An 18,909-nucleotide genomic window follows, 5' to 3' on the forward strand; every position below is an offset into this window, starting at 1 on the left:
GAACTTTCTAAAATGGCCAGAAGTAGAGAGTGTAGAGCTGGTACTTATGCTTACACCTCCTGCTTCCGTACTACCCTTATTCTAATATTTAGACTATGCGTTAGCTTACTTGTGATGGCTCCTAAGCGAGAACTTATGGTGTTAAACTTTTCAGGCACTTATGCTTACACCTCCTGCTTTCGTCCTACCCTTATATTTAGGCTATGCGTTATCTTACTTGTGATGGCTCCTATGTGAAAACTTATGGTGTTAAACTTTACAGGCACCTATGCTTACACCTCCTGCTTTCGTCCTACCCTTATATTTAGGCTATGCGTTATCTTACTTGTGATGGCTCCTATGTGAAAACTTATGGTGTTAAACTTTTCTGGCACCTATGCTTACACCTCCTGCTTTCGTCCTACCCTTATATTTAGGCTATGCGTTATCTTACTTGTGATGTCTCCTATGTGAAAACTTATGGTGTTAAACTTTTCAGGCACCTATGCTTACACCTCCTGCTTTCGTCCTACCCTTATATTTAGGCTATGCGTTATCTTACTTGTGATGTCTCCTATGTGAAAACTTATGGTGTTAAACTGTTCAGGCACCTATGCTTACACCTCCTGCTTTCGTGCTACCCTTATATTTAGGCTATGCGTTAACTTACTTGTGATGTCTCCTATGTGAAAACTTATGGTGTTAAACTTTTCAGGCACCTATGCTTACACCTCCTGCTTTCGTGCTACCCTTATATTTAGGCTATGCGTTATCTTACTTGTGATGGCTCCTATGTGAAAACTTATGGTGTTAAACTTTTCAGGCACCTATGCTTACACCTCCTGCTTTCGTGCTACCCTTATTCCAATATTTAGGCTATGCGTTAGCTTACTTGTGATGGCTCCTAAGCGAGAGCTTATGGTGTTAAACTTTTCAGGCACTTATGCTTACACCTCCTGCTTTTGTACTACCCTTATTTCCAATATTTAGGCTATGCGTTAGCTTACTTGTAATGGCTCCTAAGCGAGAACTTATGGTGTTAAACTTTTCAGGCACTTATGCTTACACCTCCTGCTTTCGTACTACCCTTATTCCAATATTTAGGCTATGCGTTAGCTTACTTGTGATGGCTCCTAAGCGAGAACTTATGGTGTTAAACTTTTCAGGCACTTATGCTTACACCTCCTGCTTTCGTACTACCCTTATTCCAATATTTAGGCTATGCGTTAGCTTACTTGTAATGGCTCCTAAGCGAGAACTTATGGTGTTAAACTTTTCAGGCACTTATGCTTACACCTCCTGCTTTCGTACTACCCTTATTCCAATATTTAGGCTATGCGTTAGCTTACTTGTGATGGCTTCTAAGCGAGAACTTATGGTGTTAAACTTTTCAGGCACTTATGCTTACACCTCCTGCTTTCGTCCTACCCTTATATTTAGGCTATGCATTAGCATACTTCTGATGGCTCCTATGCAAAAACTTATGGTGTTAAACTTTTCAGGCGCTTATGCTTACACCTCCTGCTTTCGTCCTACCCTGATATATAGGCTATGCGTTAGCTTACTTTTGATGGCTCCTATGCAAAAAAACTTATCGTGTTAAACTTTCAGGCACTTTGACAAGGATCGAAGCGGCCGTCTGAATCATCAAGAATTCAAATCTTGTCTGAGAGCACTTGGCTACGACCTGCCAATGGTTGAGGAGGGACAAGTGGATCCTGAATTTGAAGCTATCCTTCGTAAGTTGTATATGTTTCTTAAGAAACATTGATAACATTACATTGTTTCTTAGATAACATTGTTTCTTAATCAGTTGTCACTTTTACAGTTTGGAAAAGTAATTACTTTTTAATTTGTTAGACCATTTTTTCTTCAATAATTTTGAATAGATGGACCTCAGAAACACAAACGGCTTGTTTATAATAAATTTTATAAATGGAAAAAAAAATGAAAAGAATAATCTAACTGAAATCGCGTTGTACCCGTTGAAGTCCGGACGACAAAAGATTATGAATTTATGCTAAGCCAAAATACACACTGGTATATTTTCTGTGCTCAAGTCCATCATCAAACGTCAAAACAGCATTACTAATTCATGATCCACCAGATGATCAGAATATCAAAATCAAAACCCCCGATTTATCTATTTTTTTTATTTTCTCCATTGTGTGCTTCACTGATTTATAATGATGCATTTTGCAAAGGGTAATCTTCTGCCACAGTTGTTTTCGGGATATGTTCTGTAAAAAGCAAGATCTTTTAGGTAGACTTATCATAATTGTGTTTTACTTGATATCTTGAGATCTGATTTCAAAATCTTCATCTTCTAAAACTTCACAGACAAAATTTAAGGCGTTCAAATCATTTTAAAATCTAAATCGAGATGGTTTGAGTCCATTTTAGGGGCTTGTTGAACTCAGGCTTGCAGCAGGCTGAGGTAGTGCTTCTCACATGAAAATAAGTACTATTCAAAGTGACAATGTAGTTTCAGTTTTTATTGAAATTGTGACCATCGTTCGTCAATGGACAATTATATCAATTCTTACATAGTTGTGGCCCAGTTTAATAGCATCGAAGGGTCTGGCAATTTATATAATTTTGACTCAAGTGTTGCTCCTCCTTTCCGGCGAGAATTGCCACGTCATCTAGGACTAAACCTGCTTGTTGAACCAGGTCGTGTCTACCACCAGCTGCCGGTACACACATGCCCGGAACAGATGGAACATTAAAGGTTTTGACTTTGTGACCAATGAGCAGCCATTATGGAAAGCCTAATAGTCTCTCTGCTTGATTTAGATAAATCAGCGTACCCATTAATATTTCGGCCACCTCCTCAAATCTGTAATCGAAGCTTCAGTGGAGTTTTGATCTGTTATAAGCCATCCCATGGATGACTTTATATGCAGCATACAAATGCGGTTTCATTATAGGGGAGAGCAGGTGCCTTTACACTAAAGAGGACCCAACAGGAGATTTGAGTTTAAATCCAGTTATTCCGCCCATCTCGGTGGTGCTGTCGGAAGGGGTGGGTGCTAAAGTCCAACATCTCATTTTATTTCTTTATATATTTTTTGGGACACAAAGACGTAAAAAGTGATGCTGTTTAGCATTAATGCGTAATTAAAGTGTTGAGCTTTCACCATTTACGTTTCTTTTTGGTATACCTGCATGATACACTCATGATACACGTCCAAAGGGTAGTCATCACGCTGCTCTGGTTATCACAACCAGATCGACAATTTTCTATTTTTTAGAGAGAGAGAACTTGAATAATTTAGATGTTTCGAAAATTTTTTGTTGTTTTGTTCATTTTAAGAAAAAAAAATTGAGAAATGATACGTTCAAATTATTAGTTTCTTCGGGGTTTATTAGAGTATTGTCTTTTATGTATGTGTTTGTTAGTATGTATGATTGGGTTGCTTGCGGGTGATAGCAAAGAATCATATCTCCTTTTTTTAAGTGAAACTTTTTTAGAATTGTTTTCCACCTCACGGAAAAATATTTTGGGATAAACTAAGCTATAATTATTTATGACGTACCAAAATGAGCTAACAAAAATTATCCTATTTGCTTGAAACTTTCACAGAATGTAGACTGGACCAAGGAAGTCTCAATAAGAATAGACCCCGGCGCCGTGCCGATGAGCGAAGACCGGCGGTGGCGGGGCCAACAACAGTGCGCCGTGCCGCCGGTAAGATGTTGGTGGCGTGCCGCCAGCGCGATCAATATTGACCGCAAACATTAATGTTTTCGTCAGTCTTTCTCAAATCACAGCTTAAATTTACAACAGATTTGAACCTATTTATGAGTTCAAAAATTCACAAGTCGCTGGCTGGAAACTGGTCTTCTTCGTTGCTCATCAAGAGAAGTAGAAATCTGGTAGAAACGAAATGGCTGTGGCGTTTCAGAACCCTTGCATAATACGAGTAGTTGAAGTTTCTATTAGCTATGTATTCTTAACATAAATAATTATCAAAATTAGTAGTTTTTTTCATCGAGCATTACTGCATACAAAACTTCAAACACCGTATCACAAAATTCGTCAGTTATCTGGGTAAAAACTTTGAATATAACTTTGAACTTAGAACCTTAATTTTTTCATAATGTCCTTTGCCTGTATCTGTTTTGTTACCTTTAAAACAGTTGAAATGGGCGACTTTGATATTGATTTTTGTTGTTTTTTTTTTTTTGCTCTTTTGGATTCCTAAAAAGCCTGATTGTATTAAAAACTGGTTTTAATAACAATTTAAAACAAAATGCATTTTAAAGTTTTTTTTTTGGCTTCTTTATAGAATATATGTCATGTAGGCTAAGGCTGAACTGCTTCTTTTTTATTTGTTTTGGCTGCTGTTTTGAATATTATTCATTTTTTCTTTTGGGGATTCATTCCAAATTATAAACTGATAAATACCTAATATCAGTTAAATTGTAAACTACATCTAAAAGGAGTAAATTTATCAAATTGAAAAATACACGATGAACACTTCACATGAGAACGCTTCAGTTACAATGAAACAAAAACACTTAATGGTTTATTCGGTATAAAGAAAAATGAAGTGCCAGTTATTTTCTTAGGTAAAATCTGAAAAGCTCATCCGTTTTAAATGTAATTAAATGAAATAATTTGCAGACTGAAGTAGCTCCAGGAAGATGTTGAGGTTTTCATCCTAGTTCGTCACTTTTAATCCAAGCAAAATGTTAGGTCACTTAGTATCAGTTATTGAATTAAAGCTTTGATTTCCAAATGCTCACAAAAATTACCAAATTTAAGAAAGTCGCAAAATACTCAAAGACTCCTCTTTGATCCCCACCCAGGCTCAAAGCTTCTGCTATGGTCATTTCCATGGAAATCTCCGAAAAGTATCTTTTTAAAATAGCTTTCAAGCGTAGTTAGGGGTATTTAGCCTTTTTTGCTTTTCTTCAAAGCTTTGAAAAAGTGTGATAATATTCCATATGTTACATTTGTTATATTTGTGCATATTTTTGGTCATCATTTGTGGGGTGATCGAATTTTTTAAACCACTGTAGATACGTAAGAACGTTGCAACATCTAGTACCCTGGGGTCATAAGACTGTCAAAGACTCCTCCTTGAACCTCCCAAATTGAAAGCTTTTATTATGACCTGGCCTTTTAATGTAACTTGGGTACTGGACCTAGGGCGCCATTGTCACTCGAACGCAACGTTAGGTGGGGATGTTGATATCGCTTTCGTCACACTAATTCGTTTTAGTGTGAATCTGCCTGGTACTTATGAATGAATGTTTTCAATGTAAACCCGTTTCATAAAAAAAACGGGTTGGACGCATATGTCCCTTTCCCTTTGGACGATAAAACCATCCAAGTGCTGTATCAAGTATAACTCACGAAAATCTTGCTAATTTTTGTCAACTTTTCAACTTTTTGGCATCCCTGCTTTCAATTTAAAAAAAATCAAGGTACTATCACTTAAATATAATAACTCCCTATGCCCCCCCCCCCTCTGGATACCATCTTTGTAGGATCCCGTCTCTGCTTTAAATAAAGAAAATAATTAACTTATTGGCACCCCTGCTTTAAAAAAAAAAATCGAGGTATTATCATTTAAATATGATAGCTCACTACCTCCCCCCCCCCTCTGGATACCACCTTGATAAGATGCCGTCTCTGCTTTAAATTTAAAAAAAAATAACTTTTTGGGATCCCTGCTTTCAATAAAAAAAAATCGAGATATTATCATTTAAATGTAATACCTCCCTACTCCCCCCTCGCCTCTAGACCACCTTGATAGGATACCGTCTCAGCTTTCATTTGAAAAATAATTTACTTAATAATTAACTAGGTCACTATATGGTTCAAACAAACACGCAAAATAACGTTAAACAGTTTAGTGTTCCTTGAAAAAAAAAATTGAGGGTATGAGTAAAGGGCTACAAACACAACAATAAAAATGTCGAAATTATTCCGATATACCTCAAACTGTTGGAAAGATGAGTCATAGATTGGCCGTTGCATTCAATAAGATCCAAAGAATCTAATTAAAAGGGAGCCACACAAAAGCCAAATTAGGCCAGTAGCCTATGAGAAATCACAGAACACCCAAGACAATGAACAAGTCCTTATAGGGGGCCCTGGGTCTATCAAAATATTTGAATGGTTTCCCAGGGAATTTGATATCATTTTCTTCTGTCTCCACTTTAAATGAAAAAATAATTATCTTTTTGGCATCCCTGCTTTCAATAAAAAAATAAATGAGGTATTATCATTTTAAAATGATAGCCCCCCATGGGCAATAATTTACAATTTATTTATGAATAATATTTTTGGCGTAACTTCTGGTTCAATCTTTAATTCTCGAACCTTTTACATAGCTTAGTCTATAGCTAAATTTTGTCTCAATAGAAGGCTTTTTATGGGGGGGGGGGTAAAAATGTTTCAGAAAGAAGATTGAATTTTCTGTCAGGCGTTCAACAATTGATTAAGAAAATCAAATTCATTAAGAAAATCTTATCTAAAAACAGCAAAAAAAAAATCTGCAAACTTACAATTCAGCTGTAGAAACAATCTGTCGGCTTTCAGTTTTAAAATCCAACTGAAGGCTGAAGCTGTATAGCAGTGAATGCGTTCTATAATTCTATTCAACTTGAAAATAAAATTCTTGACTACGAATGATGTAAAAAATAGCGACTGGGAAACTGCATTCCAAATGATTTAAACTCATTTCATAAAGACGATACTTTTTTTTTTGTCAACATATGAAGAACTGTGTATATTGCAATATTTGCAATAGCATATTGCACCTGTCTGGTTTTTATGCAAAGTAACAAAAGAGACGAAAATTAATGAACAAGAGAGTAGTGAAGAAATAATGGTATGCAAAGTAATATTTGGCAGGGAAAGTCACTGATGATAAATCGCTAGGGGTGGCACCGTAATTGGGTGATTTTTGGGGATTCGGGGAACCAAATTTTTTTCAGGGTGACGCATAGATTTTTAGGGAAATACCAGAATATTCAGGGATAGTGCACGCCCTGCCTGTTTTCTCATCAGGAAAAACGAAATACTAATCCACGCGAGAAAGACAAACTCCGACTTTGCGGTTGACACAATAAAAATTGCCGCACAATTAATTCAAAGTCGACCGAACGCTGCCGCCCCTGCCGGCGGTGTTACGACGCTTCGGTGGCGTTCGACCGGACCTCTCGTCGGCGGCGTGCGGTCGATCCGCCGGCGCGGTGCCGGGGTCTAAATAAAAAGTAGAAAAAATTGAAAGAAAAGTTGGGTTGTGTAGGCTTGGGACCACAAAAAAACAGTTTTTGTCCATCGACTTAAAACTTAAAGGTTGTGTAAATAATACCCAAGGAACATCAATTGAGACAAATCAAATTGGATACAATTTGGTTGCACTGGTCGTGTCCAAACTTTTATCTCTTGAAGACAACAAAACATGGTTCTTTGTACAAATAAACTATACATGTATTCACTTGAACACTTTACCAATTACAAGAAAACAGAACATGAAATAGTTCTTTGAAAAAGGGTAAATTAAGGATATGTCCTGCATTCAAGTGTGTCCACAAGTAAAAAGCTTCAGTCCCATAAAAGACAAAATAATATGTTTCTGTTGACTTTTGATCCATGCAATATATTTTTGATCCATATGATATAAAAACTATTCATATATACATTTTTTTTTTTTCAGAGATTGTAGATCCAAACAGAGATGGGCATGTCTCTCTTCAAGAATATATGGCATTTATGATTTCAAAAGAAACTGAAAACGTTCAAAGTTCTGAAGAAATTGAGAATGCCTTCCGAGCTATTACCACCGGTGAACGACCTTACGTTACAAAAGAGGAGCTTTACGCGGTAAATTATTTTGTATATTTAACCATACCTTTACGTAAGAAGATAGGGAGTAACAACTCGGTAGGTATGGAGTACTACTACTATTAACAACTCACCGCATCACCAAGCCGCCTGAGGTCAACACAGCTACGCACGCTCCTCCTCCTCCATCCCAATCTATTCAAAGCCTCCCTTTTTACACCCTCCCATGAAGTTCATATTTCCTTTAAATCTTTCTTTATGACGTCCTCCCACCCCAAGACGAGGATGACCTGCTTTCCGTTTAGCTCTAGACGGGTGGCCGAAAAGGACAATCTTTGGCAATCTGTCATCCTTCATCCGCACAATGTGCCTTAGCCACCTCAACCTTTTCTTCATTATAGTCCCAGAGAGCGGTATTGAACCACATTTTTGAACAACCTATTGTTTGAAATACGGTTAGTCAGCTGGGTACCCAGAACCACCCTTAAGCAATTTCTCTGGAAAACGTCTAGCAAATCTTCATCCGCTTTTCGGAGCGCCCATGCTTCAGAGCCGTATTTGACCACTGTCATCACTGTAGCTTCTAATATTTTAATCTTGGTTTGCAGACTTATCTTCCTATTCTTCCAAATTCTTTTTAACTGTGTAGGTATGGAGTAATAGAAGTTAATGCATCCTATTGTGGAAGTCTTCCAGAGAAGCATGCAAAAATTGGTGAAACTTCACTTTGTCTTTTAAAAGGATCTCCTTTTTTAGTTTTTTTCTTTCTGTAATGCAAGCACAATACTGCTCACTGTAGGTGATAAATAAAAAGATTGCCACTTCTGTCAATGACAGAAATTTTAGAAGGCGAGAGAATTCAAACCGATGGATCTTTTGAAACCTAGCGATACTGTCCTGACATTCGGAATTATCTGTTCCGTAGAGTTATAGACCGCGAAGGGAGTTCTGTAGAATAGAATTTATTGACACAGAAGCCCAAAGGGCCGTGGTCACAAAAACAAAGACACTTTCATACAAACACAAATTGGCACAAAAGTATAATCTAGGCTAGTGAAATATCACCCTCACCCCTAATCTTCAAAAAACCTTTCTCTATGCTCTATACCCATCGTCAGGAACCTTCCGAATCTCTTTATACCTCCCATATCTTTCCTTGCTAATAAATTTATTATCTCATCTCTCTCCCAAACATCAACCCCAAACAATTCTTTCCTTAAATCTATTAATTCACTACACTTCCCCACAAAATAAACCAAATCTTCCTTTTTTCCGCACACGGGACAGAAGTAAGGACCAGAAGCTTGCCTAACCCCTCCCAGATACTTCCTTCTCTTACCTAGTGGTAACCCATCTGACATAACACAAATAATAAACTTTAGCTGTCTATTTTGAAGCTCCGCCTTAAAATACAATTCTTCTCTCCACTGCTCCTTAGCCTTTGCATATAACTCCAGTGATCGGGTCTCATTCACTCGCGCATGCCACACCTGGATCTCAAGGTACCTTAACCTCTCCCTGACCCTACTTGCAACTTCTCCTTCTTTTAATCCAATCCTTAGGCCACCATTCCATAGCTCTGAAAATCCACAATCATCAAATATCTTCTTTATTTGAGATGGCCACGTATCACTTTGTGATCCTCAGAGCTTCTAAATATGGTGTTTTTGTTATCCTTACTCTGGGCATACTCAGGATTTTCTCCCATAATCTTATCATCCCTATTAGCCAATCACTTCTAAAAGAAAACAAACCTAGATCTCCTCTCAATACTAAACTATTCGTTGAAAAATGTAGACCTAAAACTCTCTTAAAATACTAAAGCTGACTCTCCTCCATCCTCTCACCAGCTATGTATCCCTAACCTTCTGATCCATAATGCATAGCCGATTCAATCTTTACCTGAAATATCTGCTTATCGGCTAGCCAGTCGGCTAGCAGTCACAGCATAGGCGCAGGACTTTCCTTTAGCAAGACTTAGCTTCAGTTGCTTTCCAAACTTACCATTTGACGAATACTTGCATCCTAAATACGTAAACTCATCCCTACTTGTAATCTTACCCCCTTTTCTAAAAACCATAACTACCGACTTCTTTACATTCAGGCTTAGTTGTTTACTATCTGTATAATCATTAGTTCTTTCCAACAAGAACTGTAAATCCTCTCTACACTTTGCTACTAGTGTCAGGTCGTTTGCGAACATCAGCATGCATAGTTCACAGACATCTAATGACACCATTGGGACTCCTTGCTTCCTAAGAAAAAACGGCAAATCATTAATAAACAACGAAAATAGCCGCGGAGACAGGGGGCAACCTTGTTTAACCCCCTTTCTAGAACAAATAACATCTGAAAATTTTCCTGAAACCCTAATAACAAACTTTGTAGCTTTATACATACTTATTAAAATCCTTACAAGTGTGTATGGCAGGCCAATATTTATACAATCCTTCATTAACAGTTCCCTCTTTACATTATCAAATGCCCCTTTTAAATCCAAAAAAAGCAACACACAATTTACATCCCTTCTCATTCATAAATTTATTACCTAAACACTTTAATATAAAAATTTGATCAATCGTTCTATGAACCTCCCTTAAACTTGACAGCTCCGAGGGCAGCCATTCGGTTTTCTGGAGCCAACTTCTAAGTCTGTTATCTTATACCTTCGCCGTTAACTTTCCTAGTGTGTTACCTAAATGTATACATCTATAATTTTCATGTAGTTTCCTATTCCCTTTCTTAAAAATCGGTACTCCTACTGCCAGGTTCCACTCAATAGGCCAAATTCCAGATCGAAGAACTGTTGTAAATATCAAAGAAATAATATACAATGTTACATTTCTACAATACTTCCATAGAGTCGCTGGAATACCATCAGGACCAGGTGCTGAACACCCCGTCATCTCTTTTAAACTTTTCCATGCTTCTTCTACCCTAACTGGCTCGATTAGAGTCTCCTCTTCTTTCTTCATAGGGCCATGAACTTGTTCTTTGATACTCTTCTTCCAATTATCTTCAAATACACACTCATTTTCCGTTGTCTCCTGCCTCTTTAATTCACTGGACCATGTGTCCGCGGGGGGATATCTTGGCTTGTCTCCCTTCTGGTAGAACTTGAAGCGTTATTCCAAAAAACTTTGCTATCCTTATCCTTTAATGGCTGCTCTATCTCCTATATCTTCTTCTTCTTTCATCTTCATACACTTTCTTCCTACATTCTTATACTCTGTATTAATTCTTCCGTATGCCAATAAATTATTGTCAAAAGTCCCTGGTCCATGGAACCTGACCACATCTAACGCTTCTTGTAGCCTAGCTTTTAACTTTTTACTTTCCACTTCCAATTCCCTCTCCTCTGAATTCCTAACCTCAATTTTATCACTTCCTCCTGCTCCTACGCATATATTATACACCACCTTGTTCAGTCCCTTTAGACTCTCCTCCACCTTACCAATTTTACAAAATTTGTCACACTCTTCTATTAGCTTCTGAGTACTACCTCTTATTATCCCTTGGTTTGCTATCTCTTCTGTCTCCTTAACTAGTTTTATCGGTTTTCTAATACAAAGATCATTCTTTGTAAATCCACTTATCTCCCCTTCTCTTTGCCAACTACGAACCCTTATCTCGTATATAGACCCATGGGACCCAGGAAGACTCAGATTAAGAGTAATTGGGACGTGGTCCGACCCTACGCAACTCATCACTCTAAAATTGTAACACATTGGCCACAGATTCAACCCAACCAAACAGTAATCTACCACACTTGATGACCCTGAAAAGCAAGTAAAATTCCCAACTTCTTCATCTTCTCCAAGTCTACCATTCACAATTACCTTTTTTTCATTCACACACAAATCTAAAAGGTCCCCATCCCCATTTATTCCTTTTACGGTTCTGGTCCTTACTCTGTCGCTTACCAATTTTTGAATCATCATAATACCAAGGTGATTCGGAAGAATCCCGCGATACATTGCTCTTCCAGTTATCTCCAGCTTCCTCAAATTCACCATCTGAAATCCCAGTATACGTGTTAAAGTCACCTGTAAGAATAAAATAGTTATCACCATACAATTCAATATATTTTCTCATCTCTTTTGATACCAACTCCCAACTATTTTCCTTCATGTACGAACTATTCTGTGGTGGTATATAAACAGCTCCTATAATCAGATTTAATTCATTCATTTTTACCTTTAACCACACAATATTCTCAGACTCACTTTTTAATCTCAAAAACGAGCGAAAAACGTTTTCTCTGCATAAAACACAACTCCTCTGTACACTCTACCATTCCTCGATGGTCTTCTACGAGTGCACTCACATATAAACCCTTGAAAGCAAATACAAGAACTTCTCCATGTCTCAGCTAGACCTATAATTTCCCACTCATCTAACCTACATAAATCGCTTATTTTCTGATCATTAAATCCCTGAATATTCCAGAAACATATTTTCAAATTCATTCCACCACGGCCCTCAAAATCCTATTCCCTAATTGCACGGATCAAGAATAAACCTACTAGGTTCGTTTCCTCTTGCCAAGCCTCTGCTTCTTGTCCGTCCTTCCCAGACTCTTCTTCCTGATCCACTCGTACTCCCTCTTGCCACTCTAGTGCGGGGTTGACGATTTGTATCTTCCGGTCTTCTCTCCGCCAGTCTTTCTTGAACCCGTCGCGGTCTAACTCCCGACCCCGCTGGCCCTTGAGACATCCTACCCGGCGTCTCTGTGGTGTTGCCGTTTGACCGTAGTATCAGATACATCACTTATACTCGACTCTGTGTCCCCATCTGCAACGCTGGCACTTTCCCCCACCGGCCACATTCATACTTGTCGTGCCGGAATTTCGGACAGTTTCGGTCACTCGCTGAGTTTCAGGGTCGTAAGAAAACGTTTGGTCTCCAATTTGTAATTTCGTCCCCCGTAGGAATGCATTGGATCTACCTTCACTTTTCGCTTGCTCTAAAATCGGTCTCAACTTGTTTCTCGCTTCCCTTTCAGCCTTGGTATAATCAGGGGCCGCTTTCAGCCCGTATTCTCTCAGATATCGATTGCTCCGTGGAAGCGAGTCGTGAATATCTTTAGCTGTGGATATAATTAGGACTGGTGAAACTTCTCCGGAACGAGTTTTCATTATAAAGGCCTCTTTAATGTCACTCCAGCGAATGTCTAAACTGGGCACAACCCTACCAAAACACTGTAATAAGTCATCCTTTAGCGAACGACCCCTTGCTCCTGGGTTGAACTCGTAGAGCACCAAGTTATTTTTCTTAGATTCAAATTCTAACTTTTTCAGCATGAGTGAGAGTTCCTGAACTTTAGTTTCCAAAGCACTAACTTTTTTATCTTGTTTCTTCTCGAACGTAGCCCATTCCCTCCGTACAGATTTAGCGCTGGAAACGGCATTTTCAATTCGCTGCAACTTCTCCGTGACCTCACCTCTCATCTTTTGCATTTCGGCTAGTAGTTCTTCCACTTTAAGTATTAGATTGTACTTACAATAAAAATATAACGCACCTTAAATAGCCTTTAATATTTATCCACGCAAAGGCTATTCGTGCATTCAGCTTTTGCCGTTTACTTCGGGGCACGGCTAACACCCACGGATGGCTTTACGATTAGTGGCCTGGAGCGCTTCCTCTCCCACCTATTGGACTGCTGGTTATAGGTGGCAGCAAATATCTTCTCAATGGCTTTCGATCGACACTGCTGGATTTCTAACTTCCCAAAGGAATCGTTTTGGGCTCAAAATAAACTGTTCTATCTGCATTTCGAAACAGAGTCACTTTTCTACTGGTTAGACAACTTTTACCACCTCAATTACTAATTGTTTTCATTACAATCTAATCCGGTACAAGACTATCGCCATCTATATCGTTCAATCCGAGAGATTAAAGAGTTTTGTATCGAGTACTTAAAGAGAGTTGATTCTTGGTTTGGAGTCACCATTATACATAGGAAAAAACGTGACGAGATTTGCCGTACCAAAAAAAGTACATTCCCACTATTACTTTTTAAACTTTTTCTTGAAAGGCCGAGAAATGTCAGAATAAGTACTGTATTTGATTGACTTCAGAGCGCTACTTTTCCTTTAGCTTTGAAAGCTGCGGGCTATTGATTTCCAAGTATTTATTTGAAAGCAACCCAAATGTTTCTTTTATTATATTTGTTTGAGATTTTCAAAGTTTGTGTCTCGTGGGTTTTATTCAATTACAATTTTTATCTAAAAAATTAAAGATTCTGTCATTCGAAGGAAAATACCAAAATTCTATTGGTTATCGTCTATGTAAAGTTTCAACAGTTTTACAATCGTATGGTGAATTTAAATTTGATATCTGAAAATCAAATCATGCCTGTAAGGAAAATCACAGTATTGTTTCAACGCTAAATTTAAAAACCGAGCTCTATAGATCAGTTGGAAATTATTATTTATCTTTATTGTCAATGTTACACCTTTGGATTACAAATTCAAGTAAAATATTTCCGTGAATTAATGAATGCCCATACGTAAATTCAATCTTAGTTATAGAAATAATTATTTATTGTCAACCCAAGAAAATTCTTAAGAATAAAATTATATAAGCGAAAAAAATTTATACTAAGTATTTCTACAGATAGCATAAGGAAAATTAATGCTGTGTGTAATTATGGAGCATATTGACATTTTTCTATTCACGCTAAAATGATAACAGCGAAGAGAAAAAATAAGCTCAATGTTGAAGAGAGCCTCCGGAGGCATAGAATAGAAAGTCGCAGCAATCCACTCCTTGGCGGATTGATACTTTGTTTCAATCCACGAAATGTGTTTACTCAATGAAATGTTTTAAATTCTCTTTTTCTTTAACTCCAGATTTTGAAAACAAAATTTCTATGATTTCTGCAGGATTTTAAGCCCCCCTCCCCCCCCCCCCCGAAAGGTTTGTCTGATTCGTAAAAACATAACAAAAATAGATATAAGCAAATTTTGTATGCATTTTTTGCGTTATTTTGCGTACCCCCCCCCCCCCCCTCCCGAAAAAATCTTTGAGTGGACAAAACAAATTAAAAACATGCTGCGAATAACAGCTGCGAATAAGCTTATGGTTTTGATGAAGTTTCTCTAGGACTTATCATAGGACAATGCATTAAAAGTGCGTTGCAGGAACCAGTGAAGACTAATAGCAGCAAATGTTTCAACATAAGAGAAATAGTTGGAAGTTCATTATTTAAAGTGGCTCCATGCCCCCCCCCCCCCACTCCCTCTCTCCTCCCTCTCTCCTCCCAAAACAAAAGAAAGAAGAAAAGCCATTGGTAGACGAGCTTCGGAAGCTTTGTTTTTCTCTCTTAAAAGTTGGAATCTATACAAAAATTGGTTTTGGGCTAAAGGTAGACCACCCCGAATCTTGGACACGGCAAGTCCAAAACTGCCTATAGATGTGACTAGAATAAAATATACTAAAAAGAATACAATATTAACTTCACATCTGGTGTGCATTGGTGTGGCCCAAGTTGATATTAGCACAAATAAGTCTAGCCGCTGATGCCACAACTAGTAAAGGCTAATGAAGTGACAGTATCTATTGTACAACTAGTGAAGTGACAGTACCTATTGTCTTATGTATGGTGTGTCTTCTTTTTTTCAGAACCTTACCAAAGAAATGGCCGACTATTGTCTGTCACGTATGAAGCCATATGTAGATGTGCGCAGTGGCAAGCCAGTTCCCGGTGCTTTGGATTACATGGAATTTACTCGCACTCTATTCCAAATTTAAATATGTTATTTTGTCTTTGTGTTTTTTCTTCTTCTTCTTCGTGGAATCAGTGATTGTTTCTATTTGGCATCATTTCTGAATGTTCGTGTGAATTTTGACTAAATATGGGTTTTATTTTGCTTTTATTTCTTTCCTATAGTTTATTCAAATAAATCATTTCTGCAATCTTCTGTGAATTGCTTTATTGTACATTAAGAATTTAAGGTTAGGTACCGTACTTATGTAATAAGCTAAAATACTTATGTGGCATTTTACATAATCGAAATTCGAGTTATATTTCAGCTTTTTTTTCTGAAATACCGAAACTGGTCCCACTAGTTTGCGAAATTTGTTTGCGACATAGAAGAAAGTTATATTAGAGAAATTTTAGCGGCTTAACAACCTTTTCAAAGTCGGAGAATTTATATTTTGACTTTTTTTTTTTTTTTTTTTTTTGCATTGCGTGTATTTTAGTCCTTTCTGAACGCTTTAAATCTCATTTTGAAAGGAAATTTTTAAAAAGTTATTCAATTATTAAAAACTTTAAGTGCTGTTATTGAACGGGAGAGCCAAGTTTTTAAAATAGCCCGAAGTAAGGTTATACTCTGGTAATAAAAGTCGTGCTTTTAAAGTAAAGTTATGCTTATGTTTAGTAAAAAAGATTTCATCAAAGGTTTAATTAGGTTTGTTTAAATCTAAGAAATACTTCTACGTGCTTCTTAAGAGAAAAATCATCAAAACAGCATTTTTTTTCTTTTCCTTTTATTATTCTATAAAGGTAGCGTTTTTCTAAACACGAAATAAATAAGAAAGGAATGCACCAATTATTTCATGTTTTCCAAAAAAAAAAAAAAAGTAGTTTTTAGTGAAGTGAAAGCAACGCTTTATGTTGTGAGTCGAGTAGTCTGCCTTATGCTTACAATTGATTCCGCTCATTTTAATTTCTCTTATTTGAAGAAACTGTTGGCTTTGATGATTTTCTTTTTTGTCTTTTTTTTTTAGTATCCTTGAATTTGTCTGAAAGCTACGCAATATAAAAGAAAATAATTTCCAAAGCTGTATAATTACAGGACCGAAAAAGGTAGGGGTGTCAAGACTTCCATTGTAGCATAAAATTGTATTTTTATTACAACAGGTAAATAGTAATAAGGTTGCAAGCTTTTGTTACAAAATTAACATTGATCTACGAAAGAAAAGTAATTTTAATAAAATAGAGGGTTGGTTTTGCAGTGAGCGAGATCTTTAGATTTTGCATATTTTTTAGTGGAAGTTTATGTCTTTTCTCTTTTGGTCCTTTTTCTAACACAGCTTCCTCTTTTGGAGTAAACCCTGCTTGTAAAGGAAATCGACGGTGACTTTTAAAAAGAAGAAATGAAGGGAAAAATTATCCTAGCTTGTTATAAAGAGAAAAAAATGTATACAAAAGAATGTTTAGGTCTAAAAAACATTTCAAAAATATTGCCAGGAAGCATCCCAGTACGATGCGCACCTTAAATAGGCACTAGAACTTTGCATTACCGATGGCATTAACCCCCTCACAATTTTTTTGTGATCATCTCTTTCATATAAAGTAGCATGAGGAGGTTCTTTTTACTCTGTTGGGTTCCTTTTTGGGGGGAAGGGGTAGACGGTCAGTGTTTATTTTATACCGTGGAACGGGGTAACTGGACTAAAAATCGTGAAAAATTGAGGGTTTTTTTGCGATATTTCTCTTTAAACTAGTATCTACTCAAAACTATTTTTGGCGTTTGGGGAATACGTCATTCTGCACCGAATGGCAACTGTCCCAAACTGCTAGTCTTCATGTTGTTAGAGCTACACCTATCTAAAAATCGTGTTCAAAGTTACCTCAAGGGGTGTTTAGATTTGAACACTCAAACACTTCAACAGGTAACTTTGAACAGTCGATGAGTTCTTCTGGCGTAAGACTTCCAGTTAAAAAAAAAAACTCGTTTAATGAGAGAAAAGCATCATTTATAAAACAAAAAGGCAGATTAGTGCAGTATCAGTGGACCAAGGTCATGATGAAATGCACGTTTTGCGCCGTGATTGAGTTGGGGGGCTGGAAGATCTCCCTTTATCCAGTCATGATGGATTGATTCTTAGCCTTTGACCCTGGAAAAATAGAAGGATCCATTCTAGTTTTTTCGCTGGCAGATCACGTTTAGCGAGCCGTAAGAGAAAGGAGCTTGTACCTCCAAAACTGCAAAATACTTGTAAATACAGCCCATGAAGAAATTTGTGAGGAACCAACGTCCATCCACGGAGGTTGGTGGGTAGTTCGAACCCGCTTTGGCTACTGCCCCGCTCGACAGCATAGAGAGCCCAGACCTTACTGTCTCATCAACTTCCATTTCAGACTCGCTCTCGCATCCTGTTGGGACGTCAGTCGTGTCAGACTCGCAACTCGATTGACTTGAATCCTCTGCGTCTCCAATACTTTTCCCTGGTTTGACGCTAAGACGTTTGCGCGTGACGTTCCTCACAGATTTTTTAAATCTGCAGGCTTGCAGGACATCCAATAAAACTGCTGACGTTGTTCGCAACCTCGTGCGGTATGCTGGGCCGAAAGTGGGTGGTCCTGGGGGACTCTGGAGCGTGAAAAGCACTTGGCAAAGCCATTTTTAAGATTTGCTTTTCCATTTGTGGCTAGAATTTCCAGGAGTAGCTTTAAAAGCTGGGGGAATTTATCTTTTCTTACAGCGGTTTTGTTTGGGTTGTCCATTTTGTAATCATCACGCATTTTCCTCCATGCTCTTTTCATTGGAGTAAAAAAAGCAACGTCCATTGGTTGCAGTATATCTGTAGCGTTTGGGGGGAGGCAAACAAAGCGAATGTTGCTTTCTCTGCAGACTTTCAACACTTTGGCAAAAAAGTGGGAAGACAGGTTGTCACCCGACAAAACTTTCACTCCTGCTCTCTTCTTCAGGTGAGGGAATGCCAGTGACATAAACCACTCTTCAAAAACTTCGCTCTCAAACCATCCGGACTTAGATACAGCATACCGAGCTCTTTTAGGGCCTCCTCTACGCCCTGAGCTAAACATGCCCTCAGCTTTATAACACACGAATGGTGGAAGCAGTTCGCCTTCTGCATTTCAACATATCATTAGGGATATTGCTCCCTTTGTTTCATTCATTATCCTGGAGAGGTATTTGGCAACGATGAAACCAGAAAGAAATAAAACCAAAATTTTCAAAGGAATAATATGTACAACTCAAATAATTTTATAATTCTATGTTTTTCCAAAAGAGACGGGGAAAATCCCACCAATTTTTATCAACAATTGTCAGCTGTCTTTGCACAGCAAGCTGTGAAAGACAACTCTTTCAAATTGTTCATGAAAGCTCTATTAGAGCAAGGTAATACAGAAACTTCAATTTTGGTAG

The 18,909-nt window shown here is 37.7% G+C and overlaps 1 protein-coding gene across 6 annotated transcripts in view; it reads left to right on the forward strand.

Moving 5' to 3' along the window:
- The window catches only part of alpha-Spec (alpha spectrin), a 161,085-nt gene extending 145,374 nt beyond the window's left edge, over positions 1 to 15,711 (forward strand). For all 6 annotated transcript variants that reach the window (XM_089087795.1, XM_089087815.1, XM_089087821.1 and 3 more), the window contains 3 exons: positions 1,591 to 1,718; positions 7,659 to 7,825; positions 15,413 to 15,711. In XM_089087795.1, the coding sequence (XP_088943921.1) occupies positions 1,591 to 1,718; positions 7,659 to 7,825; positions 15,413 to 15,541 (424 nt within the window). In that variant the 3' untranslated portion in view covers positions 15,542 to 15,711. The remainder of the gene's footprint in view (positions 1 to 1,590; positions 1,719 to 7,658; positions 7,826 to 15,412) is intronic.
- Positions 15,712 to 18,909: the final 3,198 nt, after the last annotated feature.

This window comes from Artemia sp. Qi Xiang Cuo, chromosome 1, assembly GCF_049724085.1.
Source record: "Artemia sp. Qi Xiang Cuo chromosome 1, ASM4972408v1, whole genome shotgun sequence".
NCBI lineage: Eukaryota > Metazoa > Arthropoda > Branchiopoda > Anostraca > Artemiidae > Artemia > Artemia sp. Qi Xiang Cuo.